The 27,539-nt window shown below is 48.8% G+C and overlaps 1 protein-coding gene across 1 annotated transcript; it reads left to right on the plus strand.

Moving 5' to 3' along the window:
- The first annotated feature begins 751 nt into the window (after positions 1-751).
- Positions 752-15,374, plus strand: CATSPER4 (cation channel sperm associated 4). Its single transcript, XM_065896336.1, has 11 exons — positions 752-844; positions 954-1,025; positions 1,504-1,647; positions 4,791-4,892; positions 10,844-10,941; positions 11,111-11,231; positions 11,425-11,558; positions 12,844-13,018; positions 13,779-13,990; positions 14,534-14,699; positions 15,321-15,374. Exons 1-11 carry the CDS (start codon positions 752-754, stop codon positions 15,372-15,374), a joined length of 1,371 nt encoding a protein of 456 aa, XP_065752408.1.
- The last annotated feature ends 12,165 nt before the right edge of the window (positions 15,375-27,539 follow it).

The following is a 27,539-nucleotide window of genomic DNA, read 5'->3' on the forward strand; positions in this document are numbered from 1 at the left end:
AACAGAAATCTCCATGTGCCTTTGACTTCTGTATTAGGATCTGGAATCTGTTTCCCGGAGGGGACTGGGATGAAAAGCTGTCAGAGGTGGGGTGAGCGCTTTTGGTAACTAACCCACTGTGTGGCCCACCAGCCTGGGCTCTGTACCTGAAGCCCCATGCCTTCCAGGGTGGTGGGGACTTCTACCCATGCCCGTCTCTCCCCAGCCCTTCAGAGACCGGAGTGCTCTCCTGCCCCATCTCCAGGGGCGAAAGGTGAAAAATAAGAGACCAGCCTTTCACTCTACAGCTGGGGAAACGTACCTTCCCTGGAAAGGCGGCCAGGGGGGCAGCCCTGGAGACTGGAGTGGCGGGATGGGGTAGCTGGTGGGCAGGGTTGCAGGCTGAGGTCTGCTAGGAGGAGGACCACAGAACGAAACACCTTTCTCCTCTTCTCTCCTTAGCCCAGTCCCACCTCCAGCTCCTAGATACAGAGCAGGGACCCGCCCCTGTGTCTCCATCCAGGCTGCACAGGAGACCTGACCTGCTCTTATCAGCCTCTGACCTCTGACCCCACCCAGCCCCTTGGTGTCCGTGGCCTCCTCTGTGGCATACTGAGGGGAGTCAGTGGGAAGAGCTTCTCTTGGTGTGAGAATTCCTTGGTGGAATGCGGACAGGTGGAGGTCACAGAGGCCTCTATGATATCACCACGAAGGGGGGCAGGACAGCTTGGAATGAAGTTTCTTTGAGGAGTGGGAGGGACACTGAGCAACTATGGCGCATAACCAGAGGACCTGGTGGCAGCACTGGACCGACACCACCTATATCAAGCCTTTGAACCGCATGGTAGGTGGTACCTGCCTGACTGCACTGCCCAAGCTGGGCATCCTGGGGCGAGACGGGGCACTGAAGGACCATACTGAGTCCGGAGGGGCAGTGGCTGCACTGATGGGCCCTCTCCTCACCCTTGCCGAAGGCCGCTCACGAGCCCTACCTCCGGCCAGAGGAGCAAGTGCTCATCAACCGCCGAGATATCACTAGCAGTAAGGTAAGGCCGAGGCCGGGCCTGCAGCCTGTTGGGGGGCCCGCAGCAATCCTCACCCCCACAGTGACCCTTGTGCAGCTGTGTCTATGGGGCAACCGGCCCTCAGGATACCTCTGCCCCTTCTGCCTTCTAAATGTCCCAGCTGTGATCCCTGCAGTGACCACCCCCGCCATGGTATGTTAGTAACCACCCGGCTGTGCCCCTACAGGAGCCCCTATATAATGACAGCCACTCCCCAGCAGAGACCCCAAAAGAGTCTCCCTTACAATGACCCCTACAAAGACCACCCAGCAGTGACCCGCTTTTAGTGGCCATTTCGGTAGTGACCTCTACATTGAGGCCCCTGTTCCATGATCCCTTCTCAGGCAACTTCTTTCCCAAGAGTGGCCCCCAAGGGTCCCTATTCACTGAGAGCAAACTTCCAGGCAGAGGCCTCCTACGGTGACACCTGCCTGAAGCAAGGTCCCCCGCCCTCTCCCAGGATGCCTGGGACATGCAGGAGTTCATCACTCGCATGTATGTCAAGAAGCTGCTCCGACACCCGGCCTTCCAGCTGCTGCTGGCCGTGCTCCTGGTGGTCAACGCCATCACCATTGCTCTCCGCACCAACTCCGTTCTTGGCCAGGTGGGACTCCAGCCTGACCTCTGACCCCACTGATCTAACAGGGGCCTGGGCAAGTCACTTCCCTCTCGGGGCCTCAGGCTCCTCATCCGTTCATGATGGTTGGATTGGATGCTCTTCAAGGGCCTGTCAGTGCTGACTTTCTTAAAGATCAAGGAAGACTTCGTGGTGGGGGGGACCCAGCTTTGAGAAAGGCATTGGATTTGCAGAGGAAGGACAAGAGAAAAATGGTGTGAGCAGAGGCAGGCAAATGGGTGCCTTGTGGGGAAGGGTATCCCATTTTAATCAATAGCCACTAAGAATCACTCTGTACCAGATACTGCACTCAGTGCCAGGTATGGACACAACAGACCCAGTTCTGTCTCGGATAGACAGACATATCATTCCAAATGCCTGGGTGTCACAGAGTATGTGGAAGCTCAAAGGAGGCATTGACCCTAATCTGGGGGCCAGGGAAGGCTTCCTGGAGAAAAGGACATTTAAGCAGGGAGCAAAGAATGAATAGGAGTTGGCCAGGCAGAGAGAGGTGGAGAAGAGTGTCTTGGGCAGAACAAACAGCATGGAAGTGAGTTCTGTGTGTCCAACTTGAAGTTTGCTATGGCTTGGGTCTTACCCTTGACGTTTTCATTTCTTACAAGGAATCTACCACATACATGAATTGTGCTATTGAAAAGCAGTATTTTTAAAATGTCCAGTATGGTGACTGATGAGTTCAGAGGGGTGGTCAGCAGCCAGATCACACAGGGTCTTGTTAAAGAGGATGGGTTTTATCCTATGTCATTGGAAAGCCAATGTTTATTTTACTTTACTTTTATTTTTTTAATTGAAGTATAGTTGATTAACAACGTTGAGTTAATTTCTGCTGTACAGCAAAGTGATTCAGTTATACATATATATATATATATATATATATATATATATATACATTCTTTTTTTTTTTTTTGCGGTACGCGGGCGTCTCACTGCTGTGGCCTCTCCCGCTGCGGAGCACAGGCTTCGGACGCGCAGGCCCAGCGGCCATGGCTCACGGACCCAGCCGCTCCGCGGCATGTGGGATCTTCCCGGACCGGGGCACGAACCTGCGTCCCCTGCATCGGCAGGCGGACTCCCAACCACTGCGCCACCAGGGAAGCCCTATACATTCTTTTTTAATATTCTTTTCCATTGTGGTTTATCATAGGATATTGACTGTGGTTTATCATAGGATATTGTATAGTTCCCTGTGCTATACAGTAGGACTTGTTGTTTATCCAGGAAAGCCAGGTTTTAAAGTATGGCAACATGAGAGACTGGCATCTAGGTGGATGGTTGCCGAAGCTCAAGGAATGGATGAGGTTGCCTGGAGAGAGTGCTGAGTGAGAAGAGGACCAAGACAGAGCTCTCAGGAGAGCCTCCAAGTAGAGGGCAGAAAATAGAGGAGGAGTGGCCAGAGGAGTGGGAGAAACCCCAGGAGAGCGCATTACCAAGGGAGCAGGCACAGGGTTAGATGTGGCTGGGAGACAAGGCAAGGAAAGGACTCTGAAGCATCCCTTGTTTAGCTCTTGTGACCTTGACACAAGCTGCCTGTGATGTGGTGGAGGCAGAAACCCAATTGCCAAGGTTTGCAGAATGCATAGACTACAGGGCAGATCAAAACCCATCAATGGCTCATGAAATGAGTTCAGAGTGTAGATAGCAGCATTTTGAAGTAGAATGAAATAAAATGAAAAAGAATGAAGTAGAAATTGTAGTGGGGGAGAGGGAGGGAGGGGAGGAGGGAGAGGGAGAGAAAGCATTATGGTGTAAAATGTAAAATATATTTGAGTCCCAGTCAAAAATGCTAAAATCCCTGGTATAGGATATGTGGCCATGAAGGTCAAATCCTAGAGACTTGTGAATGCCAGACTGGTTTTGAACCTCACCCTGCAGGCCATAGGGGGCCATGGAAGCTTTGTGGGTGGAGAAGGCAACTCTGATTTAGCCACAGATGTGCATGACTTGGAGAAGGCAGGGGGACTGTTTAGGAAGCTCTTTGAATAAATAGTAAGGAGAGCCTATTGCCACCAGTGACCAGTGGGGTAGAGCTGAAGGGAAAGATGAAGGGAAAGAAAGCCCTTCCTTTTTGTAGGCAGATGTCCCTGGCCCATGATGCCCTTTGGGAATTTGGAACAGGCTGGAAGCCCATAAACTTTAGCTCCCATCTGAGTTTCAGAAGCTCTGCCCAGAGAATTCCCTGGTGATCCAGTGGTTAGGACTCCACGCTTCCACTGCAGGGGGCCTGGGTTCGATCCCTGGTCAGGGAACTAAGATCCCGCATGCTGCGTGGTGTGGCCAAAAAAAAAAAAAAAAGAAGAAACTCTGCCCAGCCTCGCATTGGCTGGTGGATGGAGTTGGTGGCAAGGTGTGGGGAGCAAGAGGCTTGAAGCACTGAGTCTGTGGGTCATGGAGGTGAGGAAAGGGAGGAGTCCAGGTGACTTTGGTAACTGCCAGGGTGGAGTTGGGGGCTGGGAGCTGTTCATGTCCCAAACTATAGCAGAGTCACAGCTTAACAGGAGATTGCGTGAACATGAGTTGGGTTTTAAACAGAACTCAAAGTCATGGATCCATCCATCAATCCATCCACCCAGGAACATGTCTTGGACCCGTGAGTAGGGGGATACCCAGGAGTTTGGTCAGGCCTGGCTGGGGGGATTTGGGAGCTGGAGCAGCAGGAGTGGTTGGGACAATCAGAGAAGCAAGGATGGGGCTTGGTGTCCTCCATCTCAAGGGCCAGGTCTTTTCCTCCCAATCCTGGAGTCTGTTCTGCCTTTCTCCACCTCCCTTTTCCTACTCTAGAGGTTAAGAACAAGGGTTTGTAGTCAGACAACAGTCTTTATCATTAACTGTCTGACCTTGGGCACCTCTCTGAGGTTCCCATCAAGTGCAAGATGGAAATTAAACCTATTTCATAGGACGATGGTGATGGTAACATGAAATAATACATTTGTGGTCTTAGCAGGGTGCCTAGCACGTACATGGAAGGGGTGCTCTAAAGGGAGCTACAAAGATGCTGAGGATGAAGAGCAGTAAGAATCTGGGCTTCCCCTCCCCTGAAGACATGCTCTCTCCCTGCTCTTGCCACCCCCTACTCACCTCTCTGCCCTTCCTTTTCTCTATCTTCCATGTAGAAACACTATGAGTTGTTCTGTACCATAGATGACATTGTGCTGACTATCCTTATCTGTGAACTTCTCCTCGGCTGGTTAAATGGCTTCTGGATTTTCTGGAAGGTGAGATCCTGGGCCCTCCCTGCCATCACATCTATTCCTCCTTAGGGACAGCACCCCACCCCATCCCCATCCCCATCCCTGTGCACCTGGCCCTGCAAGGTGCACAGGGTGAGGGGTGTGTGTGCATGTGTGTGCATGTGTGCTCATGCAGAAGGAGAAACTAACTACTTCTGAGATGTCTGTGATGTGGCAGAAAGTAACTTGTACTAGAAGTGCAGCCTCCCGGGGTTCCAGTTCCTGACCCAGCCTTCCCTAGTTCTGCAATCTTGGGCAAACCTTGGTTTCCTTATCAGAGAAATACAGTTGAGAGTATCCACCTTAATTTACAGGATTCAAGAACAGGGGTCAGTAAAGATTTTCTGTAAAGGGTGTTGACCTTAAAAATAAAAGTTATTTTACCAGCAAAAAAGGGTTTATCTGGGAATAGCAGAGGAATCGCAAATCAGGACTAGCAAACTACAGCAAAAGCCATAGACTAGTCCAACAAACAATGGAGAGGAACGTTATTTTACAGAGAAAAAGGAGGAAGTTGGGAAGGGTTGTTTTGAACCAAAATCTACTGGTGAAAAGTGAGAGTTCAGGGTGATGATGGTCTCTCATTGGCTGAGTTGCTGGAATAGTTGATTTCTTGCAGGAGATGCAATGTACATCTTTTCCTGTTGGGGCCTGTAATTGATGATTCTTTCCCCTTTGGGATTTTTCTGTTCAAGTCTGTAATTGACAATTCTTCCTGTAATTGACATCTAGTCAATTACATCTCTGCGTGAGAGCTCCCCCTTTTGGCCTCCCAATTCTGTTGTAGTGAGGTTTCCCTTTATTAATTTTCACAAGGGCCAGATAAATATTTTAAGATTTGTGGACCATACAGTCTCTGTTGCAAACACTCACTTCTGCTGTGAGAGCACAAAAGCAGCCATAGACAGTACATAGACAAATGAGCATGGCTATGTTCCAAACCAGTTTTATTTGTGAATACGAAAATTTGAACTTTATGTAATTTTCACATGTCACAAAACATAAAACCAAAAAAAAAAAAAAAAATATATATATATATATATATAAACCATTCTAAACCTGAGGGTCTTTAAAAAGAGGGGCTGCTGGTCAATTTGGCCCTTGGGCTATAGTTTGCCTACCCCTCTTCTGGAGGGTATCAAAAAGCTGTCTGGGTGGGAACAGATCTTAACATTACTTAAAATGAGACAAAGACTCAATAATTTGTTTCAATAGGACTTATAGAATTAAGGGATTTCTGGAGTCAAGGGATTTATCTTGCCTTTGGGCATGTGCAAGAAGAGGCTTTAAAAAGAAACACCTATCAGATTTTTATACCTTTCATAAAAAGGAATCATCATTTAAATACCTTTACCAGGAAAACCAATTAGAATTACAAGCTTTCCAGGGGTTAGAGGTGTCACTTCATAGAACACAGAATGTAGAACCTAGAACAATATTTCTGAAGTCCAGATCTTTTTTCTTTTTTAATACATTTATTTATTTATTTATTGGCTGTGTTGGGTCTTCGTTGCTGCACACGGGCTTTCCCTAGTTGCTGCGAGCAGGGGCTACTCTTCGTTGCGGTGCACAGGCTTCTCATTGCGGTGGCTCCTCTTGTTGCAGAGCACGGGCTCTAGAGCACAGGCTCTAGAGCACAGGCTCAGTAGTTGTGGTGAACAGGCTTCATTGCTCTGCGGCATGTGGGATCTTCCCGGACCAGGGCTCGAACCCGTGTCCCCTGCATTGGCAGGCGGATTCTTAACCACTGTGCCACCAGGGAAGCCCCAGATGTCTTAAAGAATGCTTTGTGAAAACAACAATTGGGAGGATGTTTATTAACAGAAAATAGAATAGGATGGTGCATATTTACATGTCTCCACACTGGAGAGGAGAATAGGTACCATGCTTTTTGTGAACATTTCAATGCACCACTTTTTCAGAACTAGCTCTAGGTTACAGGCAGACATCTGTTGCATGAGAGAGAACATTTCTTCCTTCCTGTAGATGTGAGATTTCTTTTGCTACCGGCCAGGGTTCTTGGCCTCCTTAATTAATAGAAACTGATCAGAGGCCAGACACAAAATTGAGGCAAGGCTTTATTGGGGCCCCTGCTGTAGCAGGTGGGAGAAAGAACAAGTAACAAGTTCCCTTGCCCACTCTCTTCAGAGGGGGGATGAGCTTGTGGTTTGGGTGGTTTGCCCACCTCTTTGGTGATGTGTGCAAGGGGCATGCACAGTACCCTGCTTTTGATTCCAACCCCCTGCCTTTGCTCCCTGCTCTTCAGAAGTGGCATTTGGACCTTTTGTATCTTTTTGTCCATAATTTGCCCCAGCTGCTCATGCCTGCAGTTATTTTTAGTCCCTTATAGTTTCTTTGTATTTTGTTGCTCCAGGAGTCTTGTATCAGGTGCAGGCACTGCAGCCAAGGGTCCCAGGTCCCAGCCTGTCTCACTTTTAGCAGCAGTTAGGAAGGCCTGCACTTTCAAGGGGCCTGCACTTTCAAAGCTAAGCTCCGTTTCATTAGCACAAGAGAACTGGAGCAAGCCTGAGAATCTTCTGTTCTTCCAAGCCACTCTGCTTGTCCTCTCAAGGGCAAGATTTCTCAGCCTCGGCACAGTTGACATGTTGGCCTGGATAATTCTTTGTTGTCGGGGGACTGTCCTGTGCATTGTTTAGCAGCATTCCTGGCCTCTACCCATTAGATGCCATTAGCACCCTCCTACCTATGACAATTAAGGATGTCCCCAGACATTGCCAGATGTCCTCTGGAAGGCAAAACCACCCTCCAGAACTAATGGCTGAGAACTAATGTCCCAAACCCTAACCTTCATCTGGGGCTAGCCTCCCAGGGCCAAAAGCCAGGGCTTGTTAGAGGCCCTCTGCTGTCTCCTTCCCTACCCCCAGCCCCTCCCCTGGTCCCAGTGTACAAGGACTGCTCCCCGTTGAATGGGTAGATGGAAAGGGAGAATGCAGGGGAGGGAGGAAAGTCTGCAAGTTAATATCTCAAATATTACCCAGGCACGTGGGGATCCCCAGAGTTTTGACCCTAGTGCCCCCTTTTCTGTGGCCCTTGTGTGGCTCCTCCCTCTCCTTACCTCCATAGCCTATTAATTACTATTTCACCACCTAAATATTTCTCAGATTTCTTGCTGCCTCTGCACCTCTGCTATCCCTGTTCTAGCTCTTACCTTGTCTTCTCTCACCAGGATGTTGCTATGGCTTCCTGTGTACCCCACCTGCCATCAAAGTAATTTTCTGAAGGCCCAAGACAAAGTACCCTTAAACTACTCCAGTGGCTCCCTGTTGTTTATAGGATCAGGGCTAAATGCCTCACTGTGCTTAAGGCCTTCTGTGATGTGGCTCCTGCTTGCTTTTGCAGCCTCATCACTCCTGGCTTTACCCTTGGGTATTCCAGCTACATCAAGCTGCTTGTGGTGGCATTCCCCAACACACACTTTCAAGTGCATGCACACACACACACACACATACACACTGCTGTTTCTCACCTCATGCCCATGCTGACCCCTAGTCTATAAAATCTCTTTGCCACTTACTCACTTGCTTTCCTCCTACTTACAGCTCAAGACTCTTGCAGATGTTTTCTCTTCCAGGATGTCTTCCTGTCTCTCCCAGGCTAGGTTAGTTGTTGCTCTGTCTCCCTAATGCTTTATACTCACCTCTCACCTGGAGTTAAAACTTACTGTTTGGGGCTTCCCTGGTGGCGCAGTGGTTGAGAGTCCACCTGCCGATGCAGGGGACAGGGGTTTGTGCCCCGGTCCGGGAAGATCCCACATGCCGCGGAGCGGCTGGGCCCGTGAGCCATGGCGGCTGGGCCTGCGTGTCCAGAGCCTGTGCTCCGCAATGGGAGGCGCCACAACAGTGAGAGGCCCGCGTACCGCAAAAAAAAAAATTACTGTCTATTCACCTCCCTCAAAATAGTCTGTGAGCCAAGCAGGGCGAAATCCTGTATCTTCAGGATATGATTTGAGGTGTGGCATATAGTAGGAGCTTAATACTGAATGGATAGAGGGATGGATCTGTAGACAGGCAGACTTGTGTCTCCTTGTGTACGTTTAGGCACCGACACTTTGAATGTGAAACACAAGGAGGGCTTGTGTTTATTGGACTGCCTAATAAATTTAAGAACTTTTTCTCCATTAAAAATCATTTTCTTTTTGAATATTTAATGCAGCTACATAGGGCTTCCCTGGTGGCGCAGTGGTTGAGAGTCTGCCTGCCAATGCAGGGGACATGGGTTCGAGCCCTGGTCTGGGAAGATCCCACATGCCGCGGAGCAACTAGGCCCGTGAGCCACAACTACTGAGCCTGCGCGTCTGGAGCTTGTGCTCCACAACAAAAGAGGCCGCGATAGAGGCCCGCGCACCGCGATGAAGAGTGGCCCCCGCTTGCCACAACTAGAGAAAGCCCTCGCACAGAAACAAAGACCCAACACAGCCATAAATAAATAAATAAAATTAAAAACAAAAAAAAGTTCTCTTAATGCAGCTACATATTGGTCAAAACTGTATTGAGAGACTGTCATATAGGATGAAGTAAGAAAGAAAAAAACAAATATCATATATTAACACATATATGTGGAATCTAGAAAAATGGTATAAATGAACTTATTTGCAAAGCAGAAATAGAGACACGGACGTAGAGAACGAATGGATACCAAGGGGGGAAGGGGGGTGGTGGGATGGATTGGGAGATTGGGATTGACATATATATATACTACTATGTATAAAACAGATAACTAATGAGAACAGACTGTATGGCACAGGGAACTCTACTCGGTGCTCTGTGGTGACCTAAATGTGAAGGAAATCCGAGGAAGAGGGGATATATGTGTACGTGTGGCTGATTCACTTTGCTGTACAGCAGAAACCAACACAATACTGTAAAGCTACTATACTACAATTAAAAAAAAAAAACAAAGACTGTACTGAAAGGCACACACAGAATTCTTGTTCCCACTCCTGACCCTTCTTCCCTTTCCCTCACCCCCACCCTCTTCAGATAATCTTCGTTATTTATAATCTCTTGTTTATCCTCCTAGTGTTTATTTTGCAATCATAAGCAAATATGTACATACTTTTAGTCTTCCCTTTCCTAACAGTAGCATACTGTAAACACTGCTCTGCACTTTCCTTTTTGTCGCTTAGTGGATCTTTCTGTATCAGTACATGGAGACCTTCCTCATTATCCTATACTCCACTGAATGTGCAGTAGTTTATTCAACCAGTGTCCCAACTGCTGAACACTTGGGTTATTTTCAGCCTTCTACGAATGCCATTTTGTACTTGTACTAGAGTTTGTGTGGGTCGGATTTCGAGAAGTGGGATCACTGGTCAAAGGTAAATGCGGATTGTTTATTAGAGCAAATTCTCCTCTGTAGTGGTTGTGCTCAAATCTATCATACACACGAGCTTCCTTCCTCCATCCCCATTCTAAAAGAGTTTGTGCCATATTGGACAAAGGGCTTGCAAAATGTGCCTTTCTTCTGCAGTGAGAGTTAGTTCACCTCTGACCTGGCTATTGAAGCACTGTTCCTTAATGTTTTAATCAGTACTTATTTTCATTTTATTATTAATTGTAGTGTGTGTCATACAAAGCTGGAGCATCCAAACACTCTCAGGTCACCTAACTGCAGGGCAAGGCCATTGTCAGCAGCGCAGTAGCTTAGGAACTGGCTGTGTATATATGAGCGACTCCACTGTGTGCTTCAGACACTGCACTTGGCTATTGACACATGTATGAGACAGCGAGCGCATGCATGTTTTGTGGCGTGTTTGGGGCGACAGCAGGATGAGTAACAGCAGTGGATGGCAGATGACTGGCCCTGCTTTGAGAGGACCACTGAGTCCCCCATCCTTGGGGTGTACGGAGGGCAGACCCAGGATGAACCCATGGGCTGGGCCTGACAGACCCTGCTGGGGCTGGCCCACCCCCCAGGACGGCTGGAACATCCTCAACTTCCTTATCGTCTTTATCTTGCTCCTGGGGTTCTTCGTTAATGAACTCAGTGCCATCTCTATCACCTACACCCTCAGGTAAGCTGGGAACTCTGAGAAAAGGAGGGACCTGTCTGGACCCTGGGAAAGAGAGGAAGGGGTTGTTACCAGGTGGGGATCAGCTCTGCCTTTCTGGGCTGGTGGGGGGATGGTGAGGAGGAGGGGTCTGGGAAGGGCCGAGGGGCACCCCTGAGAGGCTCTGCCACAGGGCACTTCGTCTGGTGCACCTGTGCATGGCAGTGGAGCCCCTGGCCCGGATCATCCGTGTCATCCTGCAGTCAGTGCCCGACATGGCCAACATCATGGCGCTCATCCTCTTCTTCATGCTGGTCAGTGCCCTCCCCTGCCCCCGGCTACTCCCCTTCCCTGAACAGGCCCCTAGGTCCCTGGGGATACAGGGTGTCTGGAGAAGAGGAGAGGCTATGGGCCTGAAGCCCTGTGACTCCCCTGGCAGCTCATTTGCATGGCCTGTCCCTAAGGCCCTCTGATGAAGTCCGGGCGGGTCTCTGGTCTCTCTGGCAGGTGTTCTCAGTATTCGGGGTCACTCTCTTCGGTGCATTCGTGCCCATGCATTTCCAGAACATGCAGGTTGCCCTGTATACCCTCTTCATCTGCATCACCCAGGATGGCTGGGTGGACATCTACAGTAACTTTCAGTGAGTGCCCATGGGGCTTCCAGGGGAGGTGGGTGGGGCCCAGTCCAGGCAAGCTAGGCAGGGAGGGGCTGGGCTCCCAGGGGCAAAAAACTGACTGGGGAGGGAGACAGGCTCTTGGGTGGGAGTGCGGCTCCAGGGCTTGGGATGAGGATGGCTCAGCAGGAGGGGGATGCCTGGGGCTTTAAACTGGAGAAAAGCAGACTCCCTGGAGCTGAGGGCTGTGGGTTTGTAGTCTACTTGAAGAGTCGTCCCAATGAAACTCCACCCATTCAGGGTCCCACTGCAGGCTATTCAGGGAGATTTCTCCCATTATGCTCAGCAGCTGGGCAGCTAGGCCTTGGGCAAGGGAGCAGGTCTGTGGTTGCATCTAGCGTTCCAAGGCAGCCTCCCAGCCCACACTGGAGCCCACCAAACTGCCTGGACTCCTGAGAACTTAGGGTCTCATTTATTCATTCTGACACCCACTGCCCAGGGTCATTATTGGCCACAGATGGCTGCCTGGGTTCTGTTCTTTACCTCTTTCCCATTACGCCTAAACTCTATTTGTTTCCAGTCCCCTCCAGGGAGTGGGTCCCCCTGCCTGATTTTCTTTTTATCTCCTTTGTGTGAGAGCAGAAGCCCAGTTGGTAAAGGGGCTTCTGCACTCATTACCCATTATGATGTAGGCAGTAGAAAAATCATGGAGTGTGCATTAAAGGTGGCCTGGGGTTCTGAGTCTGCTCCACTGCACTAGCCACGCAGCCGTCTGAGCCTCCGTTTCCTCATCTGTCAACTGGGGATTATAATACATTATCAACCATGTCATGGATTGCTGTGAGAATTAGTAGAGACTGGCACTGTGTGCACACACACGCATAGCAAGAGAGAGAAAACTATTATTTGGGAAAATATTTTATGGGAGATTTATAATAGGTATTAACAGTGGGTGGGATTTTTTTTCCTGTATATTTTCCTTCTGATCTTTCTATAATGAGCTTGAATGACTTTTTATAATAAGAACGACACGACTAGAGAATATAACCAATAGATTAAACTCGATAATGCTGACGTACAAATCCCCACCTTACAGGGCTGGCTTGGGGACCGCCCACTGTCTGGCAGTACAGCTGGCGCTCAGTAAAGAGCAGCTGCGGGAACAATTAGGAGTAAGGCATTAGAGCTCCACAGCAGCAGTGAGGCAGCGGAAGTCCCAGTGGGCCTTGAGATAATTTCCCCATCTCATAGATGAGGAAACTGAGGCCCAAAGGGCCAGGGAGGTGATAGGGCCCCTGACTGCCATCTCCAGGATGGAGACAAGGGAGTACGCAGTGGAGATTGGGGGCGCCATCTACTTTGCCATCTTCATCACCGTCAGTGCCTTCATTGGCATCAACCTGTTGGTCGTCGTGGTCACCACCAATCTGGAGCAAATGATAAAGGCAGGCGAACAGGGGCAACAGCATCAAATAGCCTTCAGTGAGGTGAGTGAGATGGGGAGGGCAGAGGGGGGTGAGGCAGAGTGTACATGAGTGCCGAATTGAGCATGTGTGTTTGTGCGCGCGCACACTCGAGGGCCTGAAGAAAGCCAAGCCTGAGGTGCGGAGGCAGCATTGCCCACGGCCAACTCACCAACGGGGGCTTCTGAGGAGTGTGGAGTTCCTAGGTGTCTTGTTCTATGGCAACTAAAACCTAAGCAGCTGAGGACCTTAGGGCGTTTAACCAATCTAAGCCTCAATTTCTTCTCCTGTAAAATGAAAATAATTATAGTACTTCATAGGGCTATTATGATAATTTCATGGGTAAACGAACAATACTTGGCACATACTAAGAACTCAATAAATATTAGCTATAGTGTTATTCATTCAGGGGTAGAGCTTCCGAAAGGCTGGAGAGTGTAGGGTGGAGTATTGCTTAAAGTGTTGAGGGGCTGTGGGCTGTGTGACTTGAGAGTAGATAGGGTTTCAGAAGTTTGCTGGGTAGGATTTATCAGGAGTGAAATGGTGGGGGAAGCACTAGGTTTTGAAAAGGGGTGAGAATTTCCAAAAAGGTGAGGGATGGGCTCGCGCATTTCAAGTTAAGCTCCCACAGCAAAGGAGAGAGCCTAAGATTGGTTAGAGCTGAAACAAGGGGCATTAGAACTCTGGTGTCCTGAGACTCATCCTCCCTGAAGCCAAGCAGGAAGGGGCAAGGGGAGGGGGTGCCGGCTGAGCTGTCCTTCCCTCTCCATTTCCCCCTCCCCAGACAGGCAGCGAGGAGGGAAATGGGAATAACGAGCTGCCGCTGGTGCACTGTGTGGTCGCCCGTTTGGAGACATCTGGCGTCCCCCAGGAGCCGTTTATGGGGGGCCTCCCGACGAACCTCTCAGAAAACACATTCGACAACTTCTGCTTGGTGCTCGAGGCAATACAGGAGAACCTGATGCAGTACAAGGAGATCCGAGATGAGCTCAACACGTAGGGCGGGTACTGGGGGTACCCTCGAGTCTCGTGAGTCAGGGTTGAGTGGAGCCTCAGATTCTTCTGGCCTCACGCCCTCACCATTTTTTTCCTTTGCGGTACGCGGGCCTCTCACTGTTGCGGCCTCCCGTTGCGGAGCACAGGCTCCGAACGCGCAGGTTCAGCGGCATGGCTCATGGGCCCAGCCGCTCCGCGGCATGTGGGATCTTCCCGGACCGGGGCACGAACCCGCGTCCCCTGCATCGGCAGGCGGACTCTCAACCACTGCGCCACCAGGGAAGCCCACGCCCTCACCATTTTATCATGCGGACCCTGGGGCCCAGAGAGGTTAAGTGAATTGTCCAGGTTTCCCCAGCCTGTCGGTGAGGGAACTGGAATCCAGACCTCCCGGTTCCTCGCATCTCACAAGAGCCTTAAGCCTCGGCCTGGGTCTCTCTCAGAGTAAAGGGAGAGGGCGAAGGGGGCTGGACACCAGGGAAAAGATGGGAGGGCAGCCTTCCAACCCTCTCCCTCGGAACGCACTCACCTCTCCGCCCTCAGGATAGTGGACGAAGTACGCTCCATCCGCTTCAACCAGGAACAGGAGGAGGAGCTGATGCACAGGCACTTGTCGTGGAGCCCGTCGAGGGGGAGCGGGTTCTCCATAGCCACCCGTGAGATGACTTGCCAGCAAGACTTGATCACTGCGCTCGTCAACAGGGAAAAGGTGCAGCTTCCCTCTCCCACCCAATGGGTACTCAGCTCGCCACGCCACCCAGCTCAGCCTCAACCCCATTAGTCAAGGTCTCTGTCTATTCCAAGATCTGGTCCGCCCCCAAGACTCCCAAGCACCCCAGCAGTCACCGCCAATCTGGTTAGGTTCCAACTTTTCCTTCTTCGGGAGGCCCCGCCCCTCTCCTAGGGCTCCAACCACTGAGCCATCTTGGTCTTCAGCACCGTCAAACCTACCCTTTCTTAGTGAGACTTGAGCGGTTCAGTTCCTGCTTAGTGGCAGATACTCAGGCCCACTGGGGGCATAGGACCCCCAGGTCCTGTCTAGGGTGCATAAGAGGAGCAGCCTCCTGAGGGAGGAAGATTCTATGGAGAAAAAGTCACACTTCCACATTATTTAGTTTCTTTCTGCTTCCCACACTATCAGACTGGGAACCTTGTGAAGGTCCACGGCCTGAGCTCCCACAGTCGGAGAGCAGACTCGGCAGGCTAGAGTTAGACGTGAAGGACTTCCTGCCAGGCCTGGATGAACAGCTCTTGAGCTGAAGGAGGGGAGTAAGGGGGCATCTGCCATGTCAGGGTGGGGGCATTGACAAGAAGACCTCTTGGTTTGCAGGTTCAGGAATCCAACACAAATGTACTCCTTAACAAACACAAGTCCAGCCGCTGAGAGGGCAGGACGGGAGCCAACGGGCATGAGCACATACACCCAGCCACTGCATCTTTGGCATCACTAGCATGACTTGGCACGTTCTGGTCTGAACCCATCCTCTCCCTTACCCCTCGGACAGATGCCTGGGGATGGAAGGGGGCAGCATCTCTAGGGCTTGTGCCTGTGAGCCCCAGGTCCAGAGGAGCCGGGATGGAGAAGGATGCTGAATGAGAGTGGGAGCCCTACCACAAGGATGAGCACAGAAGGGGGTGCTGGTCAAGGCAGCCAGGATTTGCCCTAAGGATGGGCATCCCTGGTATCCTGCTAGACCAGAACTAGATGGAGTCTAAGTGGGCCCAAGCACCAAGAGAAGAAAGGTGAGGCCAGTGGGGCCAGGTATCTGTATCAGCAATAAACTTTTGTGTTGGGACCAATGTATCTGACTGGTGGATCTCCAAACCCTTGAGGCAGCCTTGCCCCTCAAAAGCCTGTTTGTCCAATGGGAGAGTCACTGACTGTCCTCCAGAGCTTCCAGTCTAATGGGAGAGAAAATCCACACCCTGAAAAATTTTGACTTAATGGTAGAGATATAATCCCTGCCCTTAGGGTCCTAAATTCTGGGGGTGAAAATCTGGTCCTCACAGTTCCTCACAGTTGGGAGTGCCTCTCTTATGAAGGAGACTCCCTACCCTCTCTCTGTGTCTGAAGGTGTAGGAGACTGGTCCTCATTCTGGGGAGTTCTAGTCTGATGGGGTCACCATCGACCAAGTCATGCAGGTACAGGAAGCTCTATCCTGGATCAATGGAGAATGGCTGGGCAAAGTGTGGGTCCTGGCAGGCTCTCTGGGGAAGAAGAGCACTGAAGCTTCCTGGAAGGCATCAGGAGGAATTTGAGGGTCAGGCGAATGAAGTCCGGTGGAGAACTTAGGACCTGTGAGACCTCTTTGGGAGCTTCATACCAAAGACCATCGAGAGCCACAGCAGGTCCTGAGCTAGGCAATGCAGAGTCTGAGAAAGCTGTGGCAGTCGTGGGCACTATGAAGAGCTGCCTCGGGGGATTCTCATCCTTGGGCAAATCACTGGGCCTCATCTTCCCCATCTGTGCAATCGGGAGAGGATAAGATTGAGCACCAGCTCTAAAATCAAACGGCCAGCACTCAGCCCCAGAGCTGGGAGGCTGATGAGATCAGCTGTACGGCTGAGACTCAGGTTCCCTGATGTTGTGTGAAGGGAAGGCTGGAAGAGATGCTGTGTGAGAGTTCTGCCCAGCTGTTCAGCAAAGACTGACAACTAGGGGCCTTGGGGATATTCACCAGTTGGAATGGGAATCCCCAGAGGCCCACTGATTGCAGGTGATGGGAAACTCTACCCTTCATCCCCTCCCACTGGCATTGCTTCCAGCCCTGAAAAGCCCCCTGGGGCCTGCTGGGAAGGAGTCTGGACAACTGGGGCAGGGGTGGTGCGCTCAGCAGGCAGGTGAGAGGTGGCACCCCAGCAGTGCTTCACTGTCTTGGAGTGCTATCTGCTCCCCTGTTTGGGCCAAGACTCCAGGACCATCAACCAGCAGAACGATAGGCAGCCAGTGGCTTTTGCTGCTTCTGCTGCAATTTATTGGGAATGGAGCCCTCAATCTGCCTGGTGAGTAGCCGCATACACCCTTTCCATCCATCCTTCTCTGGGGGCTCTCACAGCCTTCTTCTGGCTCACCAGGGAGGGGAAGAAGGTGGTGGAAGATCAAGTAGTATCCCCAGGAAGATCTCATGTGAGCACAGCCATTCCCCAACCCACCCCTAAATTGTCTGAAAGGCTTGGGGCACCAATGAGCTCGGGGGAAGGAACATGATGGGATGACCAAAGAGCTTCTGGCTTTGCCCATCCATCCTCATCCAAGATGCTATATTTGTCTGTCTATTCCCTCCATTCTGTCTGTCATCTCAGCTGTCTCCCCTTTTCTGTCTGTCCTTTCCATCTGGGCTGGGCCAATAGCTTGGGGTTTCAGTAGGCTAGTTCCCTCTCAATCTGGCCCAGAACTGAGGGCCCAGGGGCTTGGACCCCTGCTGCCCTCCCCTGCCCTACTCCATCAAAGATCAGCCGCCACCCCCAATGCCTCACTGAGCCCGATGGAGGAGTGCAGCCCTGGATCCTGAGCTCCTAGGACGATATAGGGGAAGATATTGGGAGGTGGCAGGAAATTGCATGTCTTAGCAATCCCATGAGTCATGACTTTTTCCAAGGCCAGGAGTATCCTTGGCAAAACACCCAGGAAGCAGATAGCAGTTTTGGTGAGAGGCACAGAAGGGGATAATTATTATCAATAGCAGTTTCTACTTATTGAGCACCTACTGTATGCTAGGCACTGTGCTAAGTGCTTCACATGCATTATCTCATTTAATCCTCATGACCACCAGTGAGGTAGGTATTGTTTTCACTCCTGTCTTACAGTTAAGGAAACCTAGACTCAGAGACATAAAGTGATTTGTCCCCTCATCAGAGCTGGGAGTCTGTCCCAGGTCTGACTTTAGAGTTCAGGCCACATTCCATTGCTTCTCAAAGGAGCTGCTGTCGGCAGGAAACTTCAATATCATATAAATGTCAGTTCTTACCAAATCTTTAATTGTGACACACTTCCAATCAAAATCCTAACAGGGTTTTTTGTAGAAGTTGATACGCGGATTCTAATACACATAAGGGAGAACAAAAGGCCAGCAATAGCCAAGATAACTTTGAAGAGCAAGATGGGAGACTCACTCTACCAGATACTAAGACTTACATTAAAGTAAGATCATGTGGTGGTGTTGCAACAATAGACAAGCAAACCAATGGAATAAAAGAGCAGGGAAATCAGTCTGGATGCGTAATAACAGGTAGCATGACAAATTGATCAGTGGGAAAAGGATGGATTTTTCCATAAGGGGGCAGGGACAACTGGTTAACCACATGGAAAAAACATGAAATCAGATCCAGTGGAAACATCTCTTCCTGCACATAAAAACTCAAGACTCCCGTAGCAAGACATCTGTTCATTTCAGCCTGGAATTTTGTTGCAGACAGACCCACGGATCACTAGAGTTTAGAGGACTCTTGCGATATTAAGCCCAAGTCCCTCACTGTGCTGAGGGGGATGTAGAAGCACTGAGAGTGGTGGGGGTCTTCCCCAAGACTACACAGCAAGTCAGTAATAGAGCCAGGTCTAGAGCCTAGATCCCCCACTCTTTCCGTGCATCCTGGCCAGCACTCTTGCCCTATTGTGACCCCTTAGCTCTATTCAGGGCTAGAAGAAAGTGGGAGGTGGAAGGAGCAGATGCCAGATGGGGGCGGGGTCAGGGAGAAGGATCAGTGCCTCTTTGGAGCTAGGCTGTAGGAAGGACAAGCCCATCACCTCTAGTTTTCTGAATTAGTCCTTTGACAAAGACCAAGGTTGCAATGACAGGGCATCAGGTGATGTGCCTATTTCTGCCCATTGCCCAGGGGGAAGAGGAAGGTTTTCAAGGGATCCAGCTCAGTGTAGCTGATTTGGGCCTTTTTCTCTAGAGAGAGTGGCTGGCTCGGACGTGAGAATGAAGCAATGTCTTTGTGAGGCAATGCAGCGTGGTTGGGAAGACATTGGGCTCTGGGATCTGATGGATCTGATTTCAAATCCAGTGCCACCACTTCCTGGCTGTGTGACCTTGAACAGATGCCTTCACCTGTCTGAGCCTCAGTTTCTTCATCTGATAAATAGAAATAATTTTCCTTACTTCAGGGTGGATGTGAGGATTCAGTGCACCAACACCTGCACATTGGAACAGCACCTTACTCAGACAAGGTGAAAAACCAAAGGTTGTCGAAATTATCTTTGACTGCTCTTGCGCTAAATGAAGCACTTGGCTTTTGATTAGGGGTCACGTTGTAGAAAAAAATTGTGTATCTTTAAATATTAGAATCGTATTCAATGCAGTAGGAAACACATCAAAAAAGCCATCGAGAATCAAAGAGCAAGTGTGATAATAGATTTCCATCTTTTTCTGACTCTGTCTCTGTAATAATTCTTGAGTGGAATGAGACATAGTTGCCTGAATTAGTTAAATTCGCTCTCCCTGGAATGCATCAGCTGAGATCTATTAGCACAGAGCTGGCACGTAAATGAATGCGCGCCAGTAATAATGTAGTTGGTGTTTTGTTTTTTGTTTTTGTTTTTGGCTGCGTTGGGTCTTTGTTGCTGTACGCAGGCTGTCTCTAATTGCAGTGAATGGGGGCTACTCTTCATTGCGGTGCACGGGCTTCTCATTGCAGTGGCTTCTCTTGTGGAGCACGGGCTCTAGACGCGCAGGCTTCAGCAGTTGTGGCACATGGATTCAGTAGTTGTGGCTCGCAGGCTCTAGAGCGCAAGCTCAGTAGTTGTGGCTCACAGGCTTAGCTGCTCCACATCATGTGGGATCTTCCCAGACCAGGGCTCAAACCCGTATCCCTTGCATTGGCAGGTGGTTTCTTAACCTCTGCGTCACCAGGGAAGTCCCATGTAGTTGGTGTTGATATCATTTTTTTTTAATCTTCCAATAAGGATATTTGATAAAGTGAGAACATCTGAGAAGAACTCTGGATTGGTGGAGGGAATGGGTATATAGGTTTCTTTTTGTTTGTTTTACAGGCATTATGACAACCTGGGGTCAGCTACAACATCTTCCACTAAAGACTCTGTGTTCTTCCACAATTTCATCTCCATCCAACAATGGGAGAGACAATGGCCCTGCAGTTCCACCTAACACCTCACCAACAACTGGCAGGACAGAACCGTCTGAGTCCCAGCAGCATATCACATCAGCTGCTCCTCCAGTTTCACTTCCAGCCAGCAGCTCTGCTGGGTCCACTGAGCAGACAACCCCAGCACATGAGACTCAAGAGGAGAGATTAAATACAGTTATCACCACAACCTCTGAGGGCACAACGCTGCCAAATTCCATGGTGACTTCTACATTGAAGGACCAGGGAGGGACAACCAGAAGCACAGCCTCATCCAGCATGGCCACCTCAGCAAACCCCTCAAAACAGAACCAGTGTGCTCCAGCTGCAACCCCACTCGCATCCAGTTCCGGAGCCAATGGATCGGAGTCATCAGTGGTCGCTGACTCTCCAAAGGTCAGCCACGATCACAGCTCTAACGGCCTTAAACACACCAGGCAATGACGTCACATCATCGGGGGCCATGAGAACCACTGTCTCTGAGAGGTCAGCTACAACGCTATCCCCCGCAACACTGGACGAAATCACTGATGTGAAAGAATCTTTACCTGTGACAAGCAGTGCAGTTATACCGCTTCGCTAACCATGACCACCTGGGGACAGACATGCCTGGCACTCAGGCAGGGGTAACTACCGCTGCACCCCCAACCCCAATAACAGCCCCCATGATGAGCATGCTGTCCAGAAGACATCACAACACCATCACACAAGCACCTTCCCATCCAGTGGAATCAGCCCCCAGTGCTGGCACTGCAATGGCCCAGTCACCTGAGACAACAGCTGCTCATTCAACAACCCTTATTCCCAGCTCCTCGGGGATGACAAAATCTGCTGCCAGCACTGGAGCCAGTCAAGACTCCCCTAAACACACCAAGAACAGTAGTCCTGGAGCAGGAGTCTGTACTTCAGATGAATACCCGGCGGACAGGAGAGCTTGTATGTACAATAACAGCTACTATGCCCATCAGGTAAGTCTGAGGAACTCATGTCAGTACGGCGAAGAACTCTTCACAACTCTCTTCACATCTGAAGGCCCAGATGAACACATGTCCAAAGGGTGTGGGAGGGCCAGTGAGGTTTGGTCAGACATTGACATCTAAAGAGTCCATCTGGGCAGAGGTGATTTCTAGTGAGAGGAACGGTAGCTGAGCGTATGAATTTGTCTTAGTCAATTCAGGCTGCTATAACAAAATACCATGCACTGGGTGGCTTATGAACAGCAGAAACATTTCTCACATTTCTGGAGGCTGGAAGTTCAAGATCAAGGCACCGGTAGGTTTGCTATTAGGTGAGGGCCCACGTCCTGGTTCACAGAGAGCTGTTCTCTTGCTGTGTCCTCACATGATGGAAGGACCAAGGGAGCTCTCTGGGGTCTCTTTTATAAGGGCACTAATCCCATTCATAAGGGCTCCACCCTCATGACCTAATCACCTCCCAAAGGCCCCACCTCCTAATACTGTCACATTGGGCATTAGGATTTAACATATGGATTTGGGGTGGGGGTGTGTGCAAATATTCAGTATATAGCAGAGGTAGAATGGACAATTCATCAACCCCCAGCCCCCAGAATTCTAATTACTGACTAGAGATTAAGCCTTCCTGGGGGGAGTAGATGATGATCCACCAAAGAAAAAGGCTGTAGCCCCAACACAGGCCTGGAGGGCTAGACAGGGAAACGGAGGCAAAAATCTTGTTGAGGCAAGACCAGTGTGGCTGGGTTCACAGGGTCTCCCTGTGTTAGTAGCAGTACAACTAACTCCCAGGCTCACCCTCTGGCAGGGCAGAAGCTGGGTCCTGGGAACCAAAAAAGATGATGGTGTCCCCCAAACATATGCCTCCTACAGTTGAAATAAATCTAACCCCCCCCCCCAAAATTTCAAGTTAGCAAAATTCTGATTTTCCTAAAATGACTAGCCTGTTTTTTTTTTTTTTTTCTTCTTTTGGCTGTGTTGGGTCTTTGTTGCTGCATGGGCTTTCTCTAGTTGCAGCGAGCGGGGGCTACTCTTCGTTGCTGTGTGCAGGCTTCTCAATGCAGTAGCTTCTCTTGTTGCGGAGCACAGGCTTCACTACTTGTGGCTCGTGGGCTCTAGAGCACAGGCTCAGTAGTTGCGGCGCATGGGCTTAGTTGCTCTGTGGCATGTGGGATCTTCCTGGACCAGGGATCGAACCTGTCTCCCCTGCATTGGCAGGTGGATTCTTAACCACTGCACCACTAGGGAAGTCCTACCCTGCTTTTTAAAATATCAAATTTCTTCAAAAAATATTTCCTTGGCATTCCTGCTTTGGTCTATTGGATAATCCGGCCTTAGGATGAAGCTCCTATTACATTTAAAACTAGGCAGTGCTTAACTTATGGACCAGTATTTTCCAAAATGTATTTTGTGGGACACCAATGCTATGGGATTTCAATAGACATTACACTAAAACAAAAGGGTTGTACTGTCAAGTATATTTTGGAAATACTGGATTAAACAAAACTGTTTTTTGACTGCAGGACTTTTCAGAGCCTTTAATATTTAGTATTCCACTGTTCACTGTGACTCCTTTCAAAGTCAGATTTTTAAAACAGATTATGGTATGCATTTTCCAAGAGTGTCCCCAGAAACCTCATTCTTAGGAACATATAAGCAGTACCTTGGAATATACCCTGTTGCCAACGAGGGAGTTCAGATGAGAGTTGAGCAGGCTGGGCAAGGTAGAAGTGACCAGGATGACAAGTCTGACCCAGGGGGGCTTTAGTCAAACTCTGGCTCATTAGAGGTTTGTCCCCATGTCAACAAACTCTCCTGGGGAGACCAGGGTTATGTACCCACTTGTACAATGCAACATGTGTCCCTCCACAGAATATAGGAAGTATATCATTGTGTTTTCACACATTGAGAATGAGACACCTTTTCTTTTCGTGTTAACTTTCTTCCCTGTGAGTAAGAACATGGACTCTGCAAGATAGACTGTCTGGGTTTGAATCATGACTCATTTTCTTCTGCTGGAGATAATATGATCACATTAACTTCCGGGCATCAGATTTTGAGTGTTAGCTATTACTGATATTATTATTTGTCATTCCATATCACAATATACTATTGATTGCAATAGCAGAAAGTTATGTGACTGACTTATACTGCTCCCCTTCCACCAACTCAGGTTGGTACAAAACATCTGCTCTTTTTTTTTTGGGTGGAGAAACTTCCCCCACCAGGGACTGAACCTGGGCCACAGCAGTGAAAGCCTGGAATCCTAACCACTAGGCCACCAGGGAACTCCCAAAGCACCTGCTCTTATATTACAGCCCATCCCTCTGACCAAACATGCCTTCCAGGATAGAATCAGTGAGCTTTTAAAAAAAAGGAAAGGAAAACAAAATCTTTAAATTCAAAGTAATAAAACAAGTCCAGAAATATTTAGTATTTCCATAACATTTTACTTTTTAATGACTAACTATAAGCAGTTCATCCCAAATTCAACAGCAAGTGTGGAAAGAGCAGACATAGAAAGAGGGAGGGGTTAAATATTGATATTAGCTTCTCCTTCATCACCCGAAACCACTGGTGCCTGACATGTATCAGGGCACCATGTGGTGCCAGGGGCAGAAAATCAACACTAACTGGCTTGAGGAAAATTAATTAATTAATTAATTTTAAAAATTGAAAACATTAAACAAAATAAAGCAAAATTTGTTGCCTCATGAAACTAAGAAAAATTGAGGTGGTCCTGAGCAGCTGCTTCCTGAAGACTCGCCACTGGATCCTGGAAGAAGGTGCCTTTTCAGGATGCTCCAGTGTCAGTAAGACAGAGGAGGGTCTTAGTGTCCAGGTCTTCACAATGGAGAAGAAGGAGGGTACCTGTGGACTCCGCCTCTCTGTGAGCAATCTGGGAGGGGCCCTCTGATAGGAAGTTGGGCTGTATGTGTGTTTTGGGGGAGGGACTGGGAAATGAATGATTGGGCACCAGTTGTGACTTTATTTCCGTTTAACCGAAGAATAATTATCTGGAATGGAGTCCAGTCTTAGCAGTCAGACCAGTCTTTTTGGGGAAGAGACCAAGTTGTCCCCCATCAGATTGGGAATGCCTTTAAAAATGGTGCCATGATTGATGGACTGGGAAATCGGTTTCCAAACTTGTCAGCCACAGAATCCTTTAAAATAATAACTACCACAACCACAACCAATATTTATAAATTTCTTACCGTGTACCATGTGCTGTGGGTCAAATTCTTTTTTACGTGCACTATCTTACTAAACCTTCACAATAATCCGGTGAGGTTCCCATTTTACAGATGAGCAATCTAAGGCTCAGAGAAGTTGAGGGATTTTCCCAAGTCACACAGCTAGTTATTAACAGAGCTGGTTTGTGCTCCTAACTGCTCACTGTGCTGTCACCTCCTTTCCTTGGAAGGGATCTTACATAAAAGCCAAGTATAAAAATACATATATAAAAGCAGGGCAGGTCTGATTGAATGGAGTGGGAGGAAGAGTGCCCTGCTGGGTCAGCTTCCCCCTAGCACATAGGTGGGCTTTAATGCCCCTTCAAAGAGGCTCTGGAGCTCCCCAGGCTCACTTTGAAAACTAGAGTTCACTCTAACGGCAGGGTGGAGTGGGTGATTTAGTTCCTCCAGTGTCTTGTTCTGCCACCCACAGAGTCATGGTTTCTCTTGCCTAAGTCATAGAACAGAATCGGTAGTTTCAACATGTAATAGCTAAGTCCTTGGCTCTGCCCCTAGAATTCTCTATCAGTGTTCTTTTTTTAATAAACTGCTTGATTTATAGCAATAAAACAAATCATTTTGATTCCTTTTTTAAAATACTATGGAAACAATGAAATACCAAAAAGATATCTGAATCTTGGGATAAGGACCAGGACTTGGCAATTTTAACAAGCCCCACAGTGATTTATTTTTTTCCAAGAGATTCTAAAATGCACATTGAAATTTGAGAACCACTGGCACGGAGTTTAAGAACATGGGCTCTGGGATCAGAGAGATGTTGAATTCTGGCTTTGTTAGTTGCTTTGGGCAAATCTTTTAACTTTCTAAGCCTCAGTTTACTGTTCAGGGAATTCCATGGCGGTCCAGTGGTTAGGACTCTGCGCTTTCACTGCTGAGGGCCCGGGTTCAATCCCTGGTCGGGGAACTAAGATCCCGCAAGCCGCATGGCACGGACAAAAAACAAACAAACAAACTTCAGTTTACTCTTCTGTAAAATGGGACTAATAACAGAACCCTCCTCAGAGAGTAGTGGTCAGGCCACAGTGCCTGGAATACAACCCAGGCTCAGTAAACTTTAGTCATTACTCTTATTTAAATCAACAACTTGAAGCAAATGATGATGGGAGAAAGTGATTCCCCTGGAGATCTGAGAGTAATGGCTGCCTCCCTGTGTCTTCTAGAACAACAACAGCCATGCCCTTTATTCTCTGGAGGCGCAGCTTCTGCAGGTTCACCCTGACTATACCAATACTGGTTCCACAATGCTCAACTTCAGCTGCACGTACCCTCTGGTGGTAAATGTCGGCCAGACCCACCCCTACCCGGTGGTCTTCTTCCTGTGAGTTCTTTTCTGTCAGCTGCCTCTTGGGCTGGGCCCTGTGGAGGCTTCTCGAGTTCCCACTGCTACCTATAATCCAGGCAAAAGGAGTCAACACCCTCAGGATGTTGCCCCGCCACGCCCACCCATCATAGGTACCTCTTAGATTGAGACTCGGAGTATTACTGGAAGAAAAAGATGTTCTGTGAAGTAATGCACTATGGGTTGTTTATGTAAATTACCTTGAGGTAGGATGGTGCAGATGGCTTCAAGGGTCCTGGGGTCTGGGGATCTGTGATGAGGCCCCTCACTTTTTAGGAGGTCCAGGAGGAAAGTTGGAAGATTTGCTCCTTCCCTCCCCTAGTTCTCTATGGCTACCAGTGCTCAGTGACCTAGGGTGCAAGGTAGAATGCAAGTGATGCCCCTACCTCTAGGGTTTTGTGGTGAGGGTCTCATTCCCATCCCTCTCCAGATATATCACTATCCGTATTATGGGCACTGGGAACACCATTGTCATCCTGGGCATCTTCACAGACCCTCAGCTCTCATCTCCACTTGAGAACAGACCAGTTCCCCTAGGCAAGCCTCTCTACGTGGTCCTCAGAGCCACAAGCAGTGACCCAGTCAGATTTGCCCTGGTGGCCAATGAGGTCTTTACCAGCAGCAACATCTTCAGGACAGGTGCTGTTAAGGCCGCCTACTACTTTGTGAAGGAGAGGTAAGTACCTGTTGGACTCTGGTAACCGCTTTTCAGTGCCACACTAGCTCTTGGACTGTAGCTTGTGCTGGATGGTTTTGTACCTATGAGCACAGATCCTGCCACTCTTCTCTGTATCACTGGTACATAGACAGTGGGAGAAAGTTAAGTGCTGGGTGAATGTTTGTTGAAAAATATTCAAGCATTATTACCATTCCCATTTCTCAGATGAGTAAATTAAGGCGTTGGGAGATTAAGGTCTGTCCAACATTACAGCCAATTAATGACACTCATTCCTTGTATTCTTTCCTCAAACAATTACCGAGGACCTACAGTGATAAAAGTAAAAAAACAAAAACAAAACTAACATTTCAGGGTGCTATACACTATGTATATATATTTGATATTTACTCCATGCCCGACCCTGTTCAAATCACTTCACATATATTAACCCACTTAAGCCTCACAACACACTCTATGAGATAGGTATATTTTTGTTCCCATTTTATAGATAGAGAAACTTAGGCTCAGTTCACACAACTCGAAGTAGGAGATCTTGCTAAGTTCTGGGCCAAGTCCTTACCCTCAACAGCTCATGGTCTAGGGAAGGAGCTGTGTCTCCTGTCTTCTGGTTGTATTTCATTAATATTAACAAGTCTTCGCAGAACACAGTGAATCATTCATTACCTCATCTATACCTGTAAACAACACTGTGAAGTATTATTTCCCCCACTTTAAAGATGAGGGGATTAGAGAGGGTACAGAGTTTAATGACTAGACCAAGGACATAATGCTGGTCTACTCATGCTCCAGAGTCCCGGTTCTGAAATACCTCAAAAACAGTCCTAGCGTGCAATTCTTCCTTTGTCAGGAGGAAAGAGAACCTAGTGATTAAGGGTATGGGAGGGCACTGCAGCCAGGCTGCTACCTGAAGAAACTTGGACAACCTACTTAACTTCTCTGAGCCTCAGTTTCCTCATCTTTAAAAAATAAAAAGACCATCAAGGGGGGAAACTAGAATGGACTTATTGATGGTGAGTTTGATTCCTGGAATAAAGATCACAGGGTAAAAAAGACTAAATGGGCTTCAGGAAGCACAAGAGACAGAGTTCAGAGGTGACTCCCTAATGCCCACAGGAGGTAGCGTCTGTGTGTCTGGTAACTCAGTGGGAAGATAATTTGCTGTCCCTTAGGCTTTTGCATTGGATGTTTTCTCTTCCTGGAACCCTCAACTCCCTGATACCC

Source organism: Phocoena phocoena, chromosome 1, assembly GCF_963924675.1.
Source record: "Phocoena phocoena chromosome 1, mPhoPho1.1, whole genome shotgun sequence".
Taxonomy (NCBI): domain Eukaryota; kingdom Metazoa; phylum Chordata; class Mammalia; order Artiodactyla; family Phocoenidae; genus Phocoena; species Phocoena phocoena.

What these genes read in the sequence shown, in the direction of transcription:
- CATSPER4 (XM_065896336.1), top strand. Translation starts at nt 752, where the DNA reads ATGGCGCATAACCAGAGGACCTGGTGGCAGCACTGGACCGACACCACC. An exon ending in ATCAAATAGCCTTCAGTGAG is followed by an intron (nt 13,019 to 13,778) that starts GTGAGTGAGATG and finishes CCCCCTCCCCAG; the next exon opens with ACAGGCAGCGAGGAGGGAAA. An exon ending in CGCTCGTCAACAGGGAAAAG is followed by an intron (nt 14,700 to 15,320) that starts GTGCAGCTTCCC and finishes CTTGGTTTGCAG; the next exon opens with GTTCAGGAATCCAACACAAA.